The following is a 16,136-nucleotide window of genomic DNA, read 5'->3' as shown; positions in this document are numbered from 1 at the left end:
GGCCACACAGATAGTGAATAATGGAGCCAGTATTCAAAGTCAGGGAATCTAGGCTCCGGAGTCTAAACTCTTAACCGTTATGACAGGGCAAGCATTTGTGAGCTTCAGCTCTGAGCACTGGGGTACCCATATTCGATTGTGATCTCTGTCTTCTGTTCCGATCCTCTTTCCTGCCTGGTTTCAGATGGATCAGTTTATGCAGCAGCTTCAGAGCCTGGAGGCCCTGATTTCGGAGGTGCAGGGTGGTGGAGGAGTGGCCCATCCAGAGCTGGAAGGCAAGATGCAGCAGGCGGAGCAGGCCCTTCAGGACATTCTGAGAGAAGCCCAGATTTCAGAAGGTGATGATGGCCAACTTCCCTTCAGACAGGAGAAAATTCAGTGTCCTAGAAAGAACTACTGCAGTAGGTCACAGAATCTTCTGCGGGTATGCGTTCAGCAAGTGTTTCTGTGTAGCCCCCGCAGAGGTGGAAGGACTGGTCATCTGGGATCTTTTCCTGGGGCCTGAATGATGGAGATAAAAAAGCAGTTGCATGCATTCATACCTCGGGTTTTTACCATTTGACCATAAGCCAAGCAAAGTCACTTTTCCGTCCTCTGTTATGTTTGATAACTCCATGCTGACCTAGAAAGTGCTCATTCTCCCTTTTCCTTCTTTGTGTTCAGGTGCTATTAGAGCCCTAAATCTCCAGGTGACCAAGGCAAGGAGCCAAGAGAACAGCTACCGGAGTCGCCTGAATGATCTCAAGATGACTGCGGAAAGAGCTCGGGCCCTGGGCAGTCAGCATCAGAACCGAGTTCAGGACACTCGCAGGCTCATCACTCAGTTGCGCCTGAGCCTGGAGGAAAGCGAAGCTTCCCTGAGAAACACTGTAGGTTTCCCTGGGTTGGGGTATCCAAAATCACTGCTGCACTGGGAGAACTGTAGATCTCACTGGCTCACTTTTTGTTTCTTAGGTGTTCTGGTGTAACTGGCAGATAGTTGGTCTTCTCTTCCATGAAAAAGCCACATTCATTCTTTATGTTCTTTGGCCTCCTGCAATTTCCCGTTTCCCTGAATTATGTTCCTCTCCCTGGTTCATTTATTTCTAACCATATCCTCATCTTAGCCTTGCCTCTTCTTCCTTCTCTGTGCATTGAGAGCCCTCAGAAGGCAGGATTTAGTTTTGTTCATATTTGCATTCTCAACCAGTCACACAGTGCATGGCTGTGCTTAATGTTTGCTGCATAAATGAATGAATGAATGAAAGAGAATGAAAGACAGAAAGAAGGGAGGGAGGGAGGAAGGAAGGAAGGATGAAAGGAGGTAGGGAGGAAGAGTGAGCCCAATGAAGAGATTGTTTTAAAATGGGGAAATAAATTGTTTCCAGCATGATTTTCTTATTAATGTGGTTTGGTAGTGTGGTAGGAGGAAGAGATTTGTTTAAGTACTCTTTTATTTCTGAATAAAGAAGACAATGGGTACAGGAAATTGGAAGAAAATAAGATACCATGCTGAGGAATTGAATTATTTTAAAAATAATATGTATTGACTTTTCCTTATTATGAAAATATGTTTATTGTAGGAAATTTAGAAAATAAATAAAATTCCCCTACAATCCAATTACTAAAAAACAACCACTGTTAAAACTTCATATATAGTCTACTGGACATTGAAAACATACAAAAAATATATACATGTATTTTTTAATACATGTATTAATTTACATGTATATATTTAATTAAATATAAATTAATTGATTTACATGTATATATTTATTAAATATATACATGTAAATATATACATGTAAATATTAATTTACATGTATATATTTTTAAATATACCTATATACAGACTGTTTTTGAGCTTTGTTATTCTCTCTATATATATTTTTTAAATAAATAAAAAAAGGACTGATCATGATGAATAGGGTCTCTTGAGGGAAGTGTCATCCTGTGTGACAAAAGATGAGCCCTTCTGACAGGACAGAGGCTGAACCTGCTTAGTGCGAGGCCTTGACCAATTCTCCTTTTTTTTCCATAGAACATTCCTCCCTTGGAGCATTACGTGGGGCCAAACAGCTTTAAAAGTCTGGCTCAGGAGGCCAGGAAATTGGCAGACAGGTGAGCAGTATTGGAGGGCTTCAGGACATTTCTGCAAGACCAGACTTGAGCAAGACTGTAGGGTATTTAGGAGCAAGCACTGTATTCATTCCTTCTGGGCTCCTTTATAGCCATCTCCCTGCCTTGAAGCCATTTCTTAGCCACCTGGCTTTTAGGTAGCCACTGGGCAGGGGCTTTTGGCAGGAGCTGGCCATTTCTTTCCCATATTTCTCTCTGACTCGCAGTATGGCTTTGGCATATGTCAGATGTGATTCCTCAGGCTATGTGAAATGAATCAGCCCTTGGAAAAGAATGCTCTGCAGCTTTCAGGGACTCCCAGCTCCCACACCAAGCCTGGGAACAAGTAGCAACAAGTAGTGTATTAACCTGTGGAGGACAAGTCTGCAGTGGTGGTGGTGATGGTGGGGCTTCTTCCTGAAACCCAGCTCTGCAAGGCCCCAGTGATAATCTAGAAACACAGGCAGCCTCCAAACATTCGCCCTTACCTCTGAATATAAATCCTGCCGTGTTTAAAAGGTTTGCTTTTAGCAGAGTGCTCAGCAGATGGTATGCTCTGTTAATCCCAGGTGGAATTCAGTCAGCAAAAGGGGACTGGCTTGAATTTTTGCAGTATGAGCTGTCTCCTGAACTTTGCTTTTATAGCTTTCTAGAGCCAGAGGGACAAACACAGTTGGGGGACTTTTACTGACAGGCTTTGTTCTCTAGTGGTGGGCCCAATTTAGACTTGCAGTGAAAGTAGGTAAACTGTTGGGTCCTGGATGAAATAAGATTTAGGCGTTTTCATCCTGCAGAAAAATAGCTGGTTCTTGTCAGTTTCTCCACTTCCATCTACTTGGGTCACTTCTGTTTGACTTTTCTAGCCAAACTAGTTCCCTTACTCCTCTCTCTTCATTTCAGTGAAAGATCTAAAGGAAGCCCTTTGCTATTAAAATTCTAATTCTTTGTTTTTAATCTTTTCAGCCATGTCGAGTCAGCCAGTAACATGGAGCAACTGGCAAGGGAAACCGAGGATTATTCCAAACAAGCGCTCTCACTGGTGCGCAAGGCTCTGCGTGAAGGAGGGGGAAGCGGCAGCCTGGATGGCTCTGCGGTTCAAGGGCTCATGGGAAAGTATGTTTCTACGGGTCCTCATGTGGACCAATAAAATCTGGATCCTCCCAAGATATAATGCAAACCACACTTAAGGGGTACCACGTTTCTTTAAAAAATATTAGTAATGATAATAATGAATGGGACGAGAGAATGAGAGTGTTAACTTTGGGGGAAAACAGCTGTCTTTAAAGCTGAAAGAAAAAAAAGATAGATTAATCTAAGTAAAGTTTGTGTTTTAACTGAGAGATTGCAATGCCTGGAGACATGGTCCCCCTCTGTGGTGTTTGAAGGGTGTGAGCAAACATATCTGATGGTTTCAGTTTGCTAAAGCTGCCAGAATGCTATATAGCGGAAATGGGTTGGCCTTTAACAATGAGGATTAATTAAATTACAAGTTACAATTCTAAGGCTGTGAAAATGTCTCAATTAAGGCATCAACAGGTAGATAACTTCTCTAAAGAAAGGCTGATGGCATCTAGGTCCCTCTGTCACATGGTGAGTTCTGCTGCCCTTCTCTTCTGGGTTCTGGCTTCAAAATGGCTCTGTCTCTCCAAACTGTCTCCGGGCATTTCTCTCTTAGCTTTTCTGAGCTCTCTGTGTTCATCCATCTTTTATCCTCTCATAGGGGATTCCAGCAAGGGGATTAAGACGTACCTTGAATGGGTGGGTTACATGTACTCCATGGAAACAACCTAATCAAAAGTTCCCACTCACAATAGTTCTGCACTCATAAGAATGGATTAAAAGAACGTGGCCTTTTGTGGGGTACATAACAGCTCCACACCAGTACAGGGGTTCATAAAAAAATGTATTATCAAGAATTGGGGAACTTGGGTTGAAATCTTTTGACCCTACCTGTATGAACTGTAGGACTTATGTTTAGTTTATAAAGAAAGACATATCTTACATATAAACTTGTTTGATTCTTCTGTGTATTTCATACATTTAAACAACAGAGTGGATTTTTGCTTTTCTATAAAGAGTGAATTCTCAAGGTCCTTTTTCCCCCTACTCCTGCAGATTGGAAAAAACCAAGTCCCTGGCCCAGCAGTTGTCCAGGGAGGCCACTCAAACTGACAATGAAGCAGATAGTTCTTACCAGCATAGTCTCCGCCTCCTCGATTCAGTGTCTCAGCTTCAGGGAGTCAAAGATCAGTCCTTTCAGGTGAGGGTATCTAACTATATTTTTGATGTACAGAAGGATCACAAATGCTTTCTTCTCTGGGGATTCCATGATACCACTCAACCATTTGACTTTTTCTACATGCTGACCTTTCTTGCTTTAGATTAGAAAGTATTTACCCTTCTCATTTTTCATTTCATTGCTCTTAAACCCTGGTCCTGATCTCTGAACAGAACTTGGCCCATTCTCAGCCTACTAGTGGGTAATATTTTTATGTCTCTTCCATAGTTCTGGAGACTGGAAATCAATAGGAAAGTATTATAAAGCTTGACGTTTACACCTGGCTCCAACCTATAGCACATCTGTTGATGTACAGCCTCCCTAAATGATAGATTTCAAAAATCATTCCATTCAGAAGACTTTTGTTCCTCTTAAAAGTTTTGCATTGTTTCTATCTATCAATTCCATTAACTGTTCCAAACTTGGATTAAGGAGATGCAGCTTTCTACCTACAGCAAAAAGCACTCACAAAGAGTCCCACAAACACAGGTTCCATGAATACATAAACTAACACACAAAATTTTATCACCTCTCCACACACAATAAAACAGAGACATAGACTGTGTGACTCTTGGAGGATCCGCCGCCTGACTTTCATTGCCTCATTTCTATTAGGCTTTGGGCCTGGATGACTAGTAACTATTTTCTTGGTTTCTTAAGGCTGTTGCTGTTTTCAAACAATGATGTCACGTCCTAAGAAGGCTGGTGTGGTAACTGGAGAATGGAAAGTTAGACTCATTCATTTCTTTGGACTCTCAGGGAGAAGCAAAGAGGATTAAACAAAAAGCTGATTCTCTCAGAAGCCTGGTAACCAGGCGCACAGATGAGTTCAAGCGTGTGCAAAGCAATCTGGGAAGCTGGGAAGAAGAAACCCAGAAGCTCTTGCAGAATGGAAAGAATGAGAGACAGGTATCCTTTTCTCAATTCCTTCACTCATGTATTCAGTGCCTACCAAGTAAATAAACTTGGCAAGAGGAACCATCGAAAGTTCTCTGAAGATTATGGTGCCACTCCTTACATAGGCAATAAATGAGACACAGAGACCTTGGTGTAATTAGCTCAGCTCCACTCAGTGAATCAGCCCTCAAACCTAGGAATAGGACCCAGATCTCCTAGGAGCTATTTTGGGCAGAGGTCTGTGTCCTAGCTCTGCTCCAGGAAGTACTGAGAGTTTAAAAGTAAGCTTTGCAAAACTTTTCATGTCCCTGACAGTGAACTAGAGCTTGAGGCTCTTCTCTATATGGGATGTATCATTGGATTATAAAGTTCACTCTGTCCCACATTGTAGAAGGGTTTGCTACAGTGCCCCTAGATTCTGCAATCAATTACAGAACTCTGTCATCTCAAAGAGAAATGTGTTGGGGTGATTTTGTTAGCAGGAATGCATTTCCTGGGTGTATGTTACATTTACTCTAATCTTGTTCTGCCTGCCTATTTACAGAAATCAGATCAGCTGCTTTCTCGTGCCAACCTTGCTAAAAGCAGAGCTCAAGAGGCACTAAGGATGGGCAATGCCACTTTTTATGAAGTTGAGCACATCTTAAAAAACCTCAGAGGTGAGTAGCTTGTGGCTGAGGTGACTTGAGGTACAACCATACTTCCTGTGAATCATCATCTCTCTCTACAAGTATGGGTAAATTGCAATATTAATAGATGCTTAACAAATATTTTTCTAAAGAAAAAAGTTTGTTAATATTTGATAGTGGAAAGAGAATTAAACTATAAGTCAGAAGCCTTGGGCTCTGATCTCTGTTGGGTCATACGTCCCAGTTGACCTAGCAGTGTGACCATAGGCAAGTCATGGTAGCCTTTTTAAAGGGAAAAATTTGAACTAAAGTGATCAATAAGGTCCCTCTCAGATACAACATCCCACAACTGAACAGATGTTTTCCCTTTTCTTTTGTTGCTGGGTTGGTTCCAATATGGAACCAATATGATTGCTTTGTGGTGGTGACATAGCAAGCTTTGTCACAGCACCTGGGTCCCAGGAGACTTAGGTTTGTGCCTTGCAGAGGTTTGGTTAAAGTTTTGTTCTTCTTCACTAAAGAACGAAAGACAGGTATTCTTAAACTCTTGGGATTTTTTTTTTTCCCCACAGAAATGACCTCTGTGTCTGTTGTACCTAAGCCCCTCCTACATCTTTGGTGGCTTATGGTTTTAGACTCTGGCTTCAAGTTTGGGGCTTCAAAGATTCCACCTGCTGCTGATCCATTTTGGGGTCTTAATACTCTTGCAGTGGTGAGGACCCAGGGCAAGCTGATTGTCAGTTTCTTTAAGCAAAGGACTAAATATGGCTTTTTGAATGCCTCCTTTAAGATGCTTTCTCCTGGATAAGAGTCATTCCAGCCACAACTCCCCACCACCACCCTCACCCCAGGGTAGTAATAACACTCTCAGGAATTTTTCCTAAAAACTTCAGCCGCCTTCACTCATTTGCAAGTTATTTTTCATCTTCATAGCAATGTTCTCTTTGCTTCATTTCAGAGTTTGACCTGCAGGTTGAAGACAGAAAAGCAGAAGCTGAAGAGGCCATGAAGAAACTCTCCTACATCAGCCAGAAGGTTGCAGATGCCAGTGACAAGACTGAACAAGCAGAGGCGGCCCTCGGCAGTGCTGCAGCTGATGCCCAGCGGGCAAAGAATGCGGCTCGTGAGGCCCTGGAGATTTTTGGCAAGATAGAAGAGGTAAAGAGAAACCAAGATGTGGCTGGGTGCATCTCGCAAGGTGGTGTAAAGAGAGAGCACTGGGCTCGTGTTGGCTCAGAATCCCGCCATGGTCCACGGTGGCCCCAGATCCATGTGGCTGGCCTTGTGTGGTATTGATTCATGGGGCTGTAATTGCCTGGGCCCTGGACCTGCCCATTTTCAGCTCCCCTTGTAGGACACCACCAGGAGAGGAATCACCCAGGATTGTTTGTTATATAGGCTATTGTGTTAGTTTCCTAGGGCTGCTGTTACAAATTACCCAAACTTGGTGGCTTATAACCAAATGTATTGTCTCACAGTTCTGGGAGCTAGAAGGCCAAAATTAAGGTGTCTCGGGGCCGAGCTCCCTCTGAAACCTGATGGAGTGGGTGGGGGTGGGGATCTTTCCTGCCTCTTCCCAGCTCCTAGTGGTGGCTGGCAGTCCTTGGCAGTCCTTGGCTTGCAGCTGCATCACCCCAGTCTCTACCTCCATCTTCACGTGGCCTTCTGCTCTCTGGGTCTCTGTCTCAGTGTCTCTTCTCTTCTTTGTTTAAAGACACCAGTCATATTGGATTAAGGGCCCCCCCCCTACTCTGGCATAACCTCATCTTAACTAATTCTATCTGCACCAACCCTATTACCAAATAAGGTCACATACCAAAGTACTGGAGGTTAGGACTTCAACATCCCATCTAGGGGGAGGCAATTTGACCCATAACAGCTATCATCAATGTCTTGATTTCAGGGTATGAGATTCTGGAGTTCTAGATCCCTTGTCACTGTCTACGTCCTATGTCTAGGCTCTGCCTGCTTATTTGTTTTTGTCTTTCCTTCTACTGTACATAGCACTTTGCTTGGTACGGGGATATAGAGATGCCACAGACCTAGTTCTTCCCTTCAGGGAGCATCCAGTGTAATGGGAGGAGACATATGAGTCACCTTTATAACACATGTAGTAAACCCCATTGTAGAAGGAGTGCTTCTCAGCTGTTGTTTAGTCATGAATTCTAGAAAGCTTATGCAACTCTAGAGAGAAAGCCCTAAGGGAACTCTTGGTATCTGGACACTTGGCTTCACTCATGGACCACTTGGTAACTTGTGAAAACAATTTCTAAGTTTAATTCCTTTGAAGGTAGTGTTCCATGTGCCTCCCCTTTGTACAGCTCCTAGCATAGAGACACCCCAATAGCTTATTGATAAGGACATTGATGAGCTTTGTCCTTACAAAAATAAACACCCGAAGCTATACTCTGTTCATTCTCTGCACCCTAAACTCAACTGTCTCAGCAATCCTAGTAAAGTCATTTGAAAGACTGTGGCAGGAAAGAAATATGACAGAAAATTATGTGAGTTTCTCATCCTCTGAGTTTTCCCAAATGGTTCCTGTTCTATCCATCATTTTGGTGAGCATTGAACTGAGAGGGAAGCAGTGTCTCACTGCTGACCCTTCTAGTCCCAAGAGACAGACCCCCAAATTAACTTGTTTGATACAGAGCTTGGGACAGGGTGTGTCCCCAAGTCTGACTCTCTCATTGTTCATCTAACTTATTCCATCAGGGCCTAGATGCAGCTGTATTTTTTCTGCAGTTGTCTCTGGGATGTTTTCATGCCTTACCCCTATCTCTCCTTCCGTTCCTGGCTCCTTTTCTTCTCCCAGGAGATAGGGAGTCTGAACTTGGAAGCCAATGTGACAGCAGATGGAGCCTTGGCCATGGAGAAAGGACTGGCCACTCTAAAGAGTGAGATGAGGGAAGTGGAAGGAGTGCTGGCAAGGAAGGAGCTGGAGCTTGATACGGATATGGATGCTGTGCAGATGGTGAGTTCCTGTTGTTTTCCACGGCATATCCCTTAATCTTGCCAAAATGGGAGACACCCTTGCAAGACTGGCTTTCTATTTATTTGCCTCAGGTGATTACGGAAGCCGGAAGAGTCAATACCAGAGCCAAGAATGCTGGGTCTGCAATCCAAGACACACTCAAGACCTTGGACGGCATCCTACACCTAATAGGTATGTGCAACATCCAGTCTCCCTCCAGTGCTGGCCCCAGGTTTCTCCCCACAAAGTTTCACTATAATCTAACCACAATGAATGGGAGTGTTGACTTTCCTTAAGGGTATGAGGAAATTTGATTTGTCTCCAGCCCCAGATCCTTTGGGCAGGTCACTATAGTTTCTGGACTCTGTTTTACCATCTCTAAGATAGATCACTGAGCACCATTCACCCTTGGTAATGGAGGTCTGTGGGTCAAAGGACTGGGGGGTGGCAAGGCAGGGAGGAAGGTTCAGGGAACTTCACAGCTAAGGAGAAGACTGGGCAGCTTGAGGGCCCTGCTAAGCAATCTGGACTTGACCCTTGTCTTAGTTTACCAGGGCTGCCGTGGCAGATACCATATGCTGGTTGGCTTAAGCGACAGGAATTTATTGCCTCATGGTTTGGGGGGCTACAAGTCCCAAATGAAGTCATTAACAGGCCATGCTTTCTCTGGGAGTCTATAGTGTTCTGATGCTGGCTTGCTGCAATCCTTGGAGTTCCTTGGTTGCAACTCTGCCTCTGTCACGTGGCGATCTGCTTCATTCTCTGGCTTCTTCTGACTTCTGGATCCTACTGACTGGCCAAATTTCCTCTGCCTTATAAGGACTCCAGACATATGGATTAAGGCCTACCCTGATTCAATTTAGTCTCATCTAAATAAGATCCTATTCACAAATGAGTCCATCCCTTAGATAATATCATCAAAGGTCATCTTCTTTACAAATGGGTTCACACCTACAGGAACATAGATTAAGACTTGAATGGGTCTTTTGTGGGGTACGTGATTCAATTCCCAACAATTCTGAGAAGTCAGTGAATGGTTTTAAGCAGAGGGATAACATCATCGCTGTATATTTCAGAAAGATCACCAGGGCACCTGAGAAGGAGAGAGCTTGAAGGGGAGTTAGGCAGAAGGCACGGGTGAACTCCCTTAGGATATTTGTTAAATAACCGAGGAGAGAGATGATGGGAGCATGGTCTGAGGCACTAGAAGTGATAGGAGTGAGGGATGTAAAAGAAGATTTTCCAGTCTGTGAAGGCAAGAATCATTTGCTGATTCTGCTGCCTGTTCCTCCCCTAAACCAATTATACCTGGATGTAACTAATTGAAAGATTTTGAGCTCTCTGGTAGATATCACAGAAGAAATGTAAAGAGAGCAGGTCCACAAGATGGGTGCAGAATTTTAGGGTAAAAAGGGTTTCCCCACAGTCATTCCCAAAAGAAACTGATTTCAACTAAAATTTTGGGTTTAGGTGGAACTGATAGCAAACCCTCATTTGGTCTTTTTTACCCAGCTTGCACTAGTGCAGATATAGAACTAGGGATTAGGTCATACATCTAACAACATCAGGAAGAGGCCTCACTCTGCTTTTCCAGTTCAATAGAATGACTGTAAAACCTGATTTTTCTGTGGAGTGTCATCATCATCCTGAGAGACCAATATTGTCTGTGTTGTCAGACTAATGGGTCTGCTTATGATCCAAAGGAATAAAATACCATCTAAGGGTTAAACAAAACAAAACAAAACAAAAACTCCCTCGTTGAGATTTTAGCAGCATTGTGTAGTGTTCTGAAAAAGATAATGAAACAAATGGGGCCTTTAAAGAGAAAACAAGAGAGTGGGAAGATTTGGGTAGGTGGGAACTATTGGACATTTCCTACAGGTAACGCACCGTGCCAAGTGTTTTCATGGTGTGATAGCATTTAAATCTTGCAAAAGTCCTATGAGGTGGGATTTATTGTTTTATCTTACAGAGGAGTAAACTGAGGCTCAGAGAGGTTCCTAATGACTCTGAGGTCACATGGTAACCCTTGGAGGCAGGATTCAAACCGGACTGTGGTTTCTTTGTCCCAAATACTCATGCTCTTTTCTAGAAGCTCATGCTGCCTCCCCATGGATATGGTTGTTTTGTCTCCACACTTATTTAATTTTCTCAGCATGTCATAGAATTCTAAATTCTTGAATTTTCCCCTGCCCCCAGGTGAAGAACAGATCCTTTGTATAAATGTTCTTATTATGGTGTTGTTTGCATTCTACTTGCACCCCTTGAGTCTATGAACAGTAAAATATTAATTGCTCTAAGTATAATTTTAAAAAAACTCATGCAGTCAAATACCACCACTGTAGCTCAGATGTATGAGGCAGACTGACCTTGGATTTGAATTGACTGAGGGTCACTCAAGTCTATTTGAACAAAACCAGTCTAGTCAGCTAACCTTCAAGCTGACATTAGTTTTAGATAACTTATGAGTAAAACATACCCGAACAAATAATGTGTCCTAATTTCATATTGGAAATAAACTAGTATTTAGCCAGATTCCCACTGATTCAGGCCAGAATGAAGTCTTGCATCATTTCCTAACAGCTGGAATCCATCCCCCACATAGCAAAGCATACCTTGGCCTCCATAAACCTTGAAGCCCAGCCAGTTTCTAAAGGTCTTCTAATAGAAAACAGCAAAATATTTCCTACGGGTGTTTTGGTAAACATAATTTGGAGTGGACTCTGGTCCTAGGGGTGAACTGAGCTGGGCAGACACCTTGGACAGTGCTCAGTCCTCTATGACCTTTTGCTGTCATCTTTTCAGAGCATGAACTATTGACCCGAATGGGAAAGGGAAAACTCAGTCTTCATATTGCTGAACTCGAGAGCTCAGGGTTTGAACTGGACCATTCACAGCTCATTAAATCAGCTAGTGTCCTCAGAGCTTTTTCCAGATTATTTTTTAATTTAAAATCATTTTAAATGCATGGTATGCCATTTTCTCTGGGCAGGTAGAAACAAGAATTAGTTAAGGGTAGGAAAGAGCCCACCTGTGTTCAAGGAAATCTGACCACAACTTTTCTATGTTAACTCCTTTCCCATTCCCTAAAATAGATCAGCCCGATAGTGTGGATGAAGAAAGGCTTATCTTATTGGAGCAGAAGCTCTTCCGAGCCAAGACCCAGATCAATAGCCAACTGCGACCTTTGATGTCAGAGCTGGAAGAGAGGGCACGTCGACAGAAGGGCCAACTCCATTTCCTGGAGGCAAGCATAGATGGGATTCTGGCTGATGTGAAGAACCTGGAGAACATTAGGGACAACCTACCCCCAGGCTGCTACAACACCCAGGATCTTGAGCAACAGTAAACCTCCCATAGAGATTTTTCAACAGAGGTCTTTGGGACACAGATCCCAGGGCTCAGGAGCCATCTCAAGTGGGTGGGGTGGGATGGGGACATTTGAACATGTTGAATGGGCATGCTTGGGTCAACTGAACCTGGCCCCATCCTTGATATCTTGACCAGGCAGATGTCTTGTTGCACTACTGTGATACTATTTGCTTCCTGATGCTGGGTAGCAAGGCAAATAGTATTGCATGTGAGACCGATCAAGGACCTGGATCCCAAAGAGTACACTGGATGGAAGGACAAACAACATGGGCAAATGTTTGCCTCAGAATAGTCATAAACTGTGAGTCCTGGAGTATGGACAAGAGCTGCTGGGTTATACTCAGCTTATTCTTTGAGTAATGTAACCAAAGGAATATTTTTTTGATTTTGCCCATGGAAGAAACTTCTTCTGAATGCCAGAAGAGAGAGTGAAATCCAGTTCACACTGTGGCCAGTAAAATACTGTTGCCTCACATTGTCCAATGCAAGCTTCTTGCTTATCAGAGGTCCTTCCACCTACCACTGGTACATTAATATGTCCTCCAACTTCAAGCTGGATGAAGTGAGCAGTGATGGAGACAGGAGCTGTAAGGAAGGCCCATTTGGAGCAGGGGTACCTGGTGCTCTGTCACCTGCTTGTTCTTCTGGATCTGGGAGTGTCATCCCTTCTCCTCATGATGCCATGGCAATTGAAAGACTGCATTTTTATTAAAGCATTTCCTACCAGTAAAGCTGACGTTGGGAAGGCATATACTTTTGTGTTTCAAATTGATAGAAGTATGTGGCCTGGTCATTGAAAGAGGTGAAATTTTCTAGAAGATTAATCAATCCTACTTCAATCCCACTCCTCAAACAGTAAAAAATTATACACGTCTATGTATTTTACCTTATTCTTTTTCTCTCTCTTTCTTTAGCAGAGAATGTTCCTACCCACACTTGAGCTGGGTAGAATCCATCCTTCCATCCATCCTTACAAAAAATATTTATTGAGTACCCACTATGTGCCGGGGGCTGGGGGCACAGTGGTGACCTAGTCTCTGACCTCATACAGTTGACTGTCTAATGAGGAAGATGAGCATTTAAAAAAATAAATTTAAATTTACAGATCTTGTTCATCACAAGCTGTGTTTATTGAAGTAACCCCTGCTTTGCAACCTCTTTTCTCAACAGAACATATGTGTTGCAAGAAACTCCCATGGGGGCACTTGGGTTTTGGCAAAGCGAGATGGGTCTGGGTTGTGCACACTTCTCTGAATTCCAGCTGTCACTCTGCATCTTTCTCACAAGTGATTGCAACAGACTGTTGAGTCATGATAAGACCAGCGGGAATTGCTGAAGAAACCAGAGGCTCTTCCACCTTGGCTTGGAAGACTGGTGCTGCCTCACTTCTGTGCTTCCTTGGCTTTTCATGGACACATTTTTAAATAAAGAACGATCACTAGATGCCTGTGGTCAGTTTCTGATTTAAGCTCTCAGCCTAAGGGGTACTAGAGCCATAGAAACTAAAATGCCACAGAAATAGCATTGGGTCCCAGATTTATCATCTTCAATTCCTATTTATGAGAATCTTGTTTTGCCCTTTTCAAACAGGAAGGCAACTTACCAGATTTAAACAGGTGCTATCTCCTACGTATGAAGAAGGATTTATTTCTGGAATAATTCAAGCTGGGGTTAAGGGAATAATTAATGTTTTTGTCTTGTTTTTCATCAGCTATAAAATGAAGATAAAATCAATTGTTTGTGGTACATTGTCATACTTTTTGATGAGTTAAAAAATATTAGCCCAGAATTGGCCATTTACCCAAGTGGCTAAGGAAAGAATTCTGCGTCTGTTCACGTTCTCTCCCCCAAATCTACCAGGTCTGATCATTTTGCTTTGTCTTCTGTGAAAGGGAGTTTATAAATCCTGTCTTAGAATACACAATCACACATCCTACAAATCTCTCATGGTAATTAGCAACTAGTGCCCAGAAAACGTATTTGCACTAATTAGAATAGATTAACCGCTGTATCACAAAGATCCAAAAATGTGCAATGACTTAAACACAATAGATACTTCTTATTTGCTCCTATAACAGACTGTGTGGAGAGCCGATTGGCAGGGTGACCCTCCACATATTCCTATCAGGGACTTATAACGTTGCTCTGGGGGTGGTCCCCATTCCAACCCAGTGGAAAGACAAAGGAGCCATGTGGGAGGTTTTGGGGGCAAGTCCTGTGAAGGGCTGCCATCACTTTTCACATTCCAAGAACTCAGTCTTATGATCACATCTAACTACAAGGGATGTGGCAAATGTGGTCCTTCGCTAAGAAGCCACTGCTCTTGTGACAATTCCACACTACGGAAGGGGAGTGTACATCAATGGTGAATGGCTACCTGTCTCGGCCAAATGTAGGATCAGACAGTATATATTTTAGGGAACTTGGTAAGGGATCCCATTAATTAATGAATAAGGTACATGTGATAATGAAAGGATTTCTCAGTGGGACAGATCATAAAGAAAGTCCTGAGAATGTCTTCCCTGACAAATGGAAGATGACTCCTGAATAGAGATGGGGAGTGGAAACGTCACTCATGGGACCCCATTGGTATAGAAATTATTCCTTCATGTCTGAGGACCTGACAGTCTGCCCCTGAGAAATGAAAGAGGCATGTGGATTAGAGATAGCCTTCCAAGGACCTAGCTTCTTGTTGCCCATCTTCACATATTAGACCATGCAAACTTCAGGGAGCTGTCCTTCCAATTTCTCATCAGTATTTGTATTTTGTGATGGAAAACTTTCTTATACTTCTCTGAGAGTTTCTGATTTACTATGCTATTAGTAGGCTATTACACACATCGTCATCTACTTTGACTCATAGGGACTTCTGTTTGGAGAGAAGCATAGAAATGAAACTGCCCGTAGACTACAACTTCTCCTTAGCAGAAGTGTTTCTGATCTTATCCCAGGATGTGGTTTCTCTTCAGTACTCTTGGGAGGCTAGAGAAAAGGGTAAGAAGATACTTAGTAATGTCCAATGTTTGGACCAAGGTTCAAGGACCAGAAATATGTTTATTGTGTCTTCTTTCAATGTTTTGCATAGCTATAGGAATGTTATGGATTCTTGCTGTTATTCAGTTTTCCCAACTGAAAAGCACAGTTTAGTATTTCTCTCAGCTTTCATTGTACTGTTGGCTATGTGGAACTTCCCAAGAAATTCCAAAATCTGAATCATAGGGGCTGAAATGTGTATACATATATGCATGTTAATTCATACATTTCTATATTTATATATTAATGTAAGTTAGTAAATTATACCAGAGTTTATATGTGATTTTAAACAAGTTCTCACTGTTGTATTCTCTCAGATCAGAGATAAACCCAGCATTTAACTTTGTGAACAAAATAGCAAACATAAATCCAAGTAATCAATATGCAAGGCTTATGCAGGTGAGTTTGTGCCACCAAACCCACATACATACACATGAAGCTGGCTAATCTCAATTTTAAACAAGAAGCTTACTAAGAACAAAAATGATTTTGTAAAAAACAAAACTCACTGGACAAACAGCTAAACCTGATTGGCCTAAATTAGCAGGACTAACAGGGAATTGCTATTTCATCTTCTGAATCATGGCTATTATTAGCCAATAACAACCTCAGTTTAGACCTAAACCAGTACAGGATATGTGTTACAACTGAAGATGGAATAAGAACCAACAGTCACAGCAGGATTGAACAATTAGCAAATTATTCAATTTTGTTTACATTTCCAAAACAAATTGTGGGCTTAAAATTTTTTGTCTTACTTGAGGTCTTTTATGCCAGGAAGTTAGTCAAGTTTTTAATTTCCACAACTATATTTTTATTTCATAAATTACCTTCATCAAGGAGCCAGAATTATCCA

The 16,136-nt window shown here is 42.4% G+C and overlaps 1 protein-coding gene across 2 annotated transcripts in view; it reads left to right on the top strand.

Annotated features, from left to right (window-relative positions):
* Positions 1-13,351, top strand: part of LAMC2 (laminin subunit gamma 2) — a 56,959-nt gene extending 43,608 nt beyond the window's left edge. Inside the window, exons 13-23 of one of the 2 annotated variants that reach the window (XM_037825197.1) lie at positions 185-338; positions 664-869; positions 2,021-2,100; positions 3,061-3,210; positions 4,213-4,357; positions 5,135-5,284; positions 5,817-5,931; positions 6,860-7,059; positions 8,717-8,875; positions 8,968-9,067; positions 11,971-13,351. In XM_037825197.1, the coding sequence (XP_037681125.1) occupies positions 185-338; positions 664-869; positions 2,021-2,100; positions 3,061-3,210; positions 4,213-4,357; positions 5,135-5,284; positions 5,817-5,931; positions 6,860-7,059; positions 8,717-8,875; positions 8,968-9,067; positions 11,971-12,224 (1,713 nt within the window). In that variant the 3' untranslated portion in view covers positions 12,225-13,351. Of the gene's footprint in view, positions 1-184; positions 402-663; positions 870-2,020; positions 2,101-3,060; positions 3,211-4,212; positions 4,358-5,134; positions 5,285-5,816; positions 5,932-6,859; positions 7,060-8,716; positions 8,876-8,967; positions 9,068-11,970 lie in introns of both variants that reach the window. The other variant, XM_037825196.1, reaches the window with a different exon arrangement.
* Positions 13,352-16,136: the final 2,785 nt, after the last annotated feature.

Source organism: Choloepus didactylus, chromosome 2, assembly GCF_015220235.1.
Source record: "Choloepus didactylus isolate mChoDid1 chromosome 2, mChoDid1.pri, whole genome shotgun sequence".
NCBI classification, from domain to species: domain Eukaryota; kingdom Metazoa; phylum Chordata; class Mammalia; order Pilosa; family Megalonychidae; genus Choloepus; species Choloepus didactylus.
Note: the sequence above shows the minus strand (reverse complement) of the source record. Positions and strands in the feature narration are given on the sequence as shown.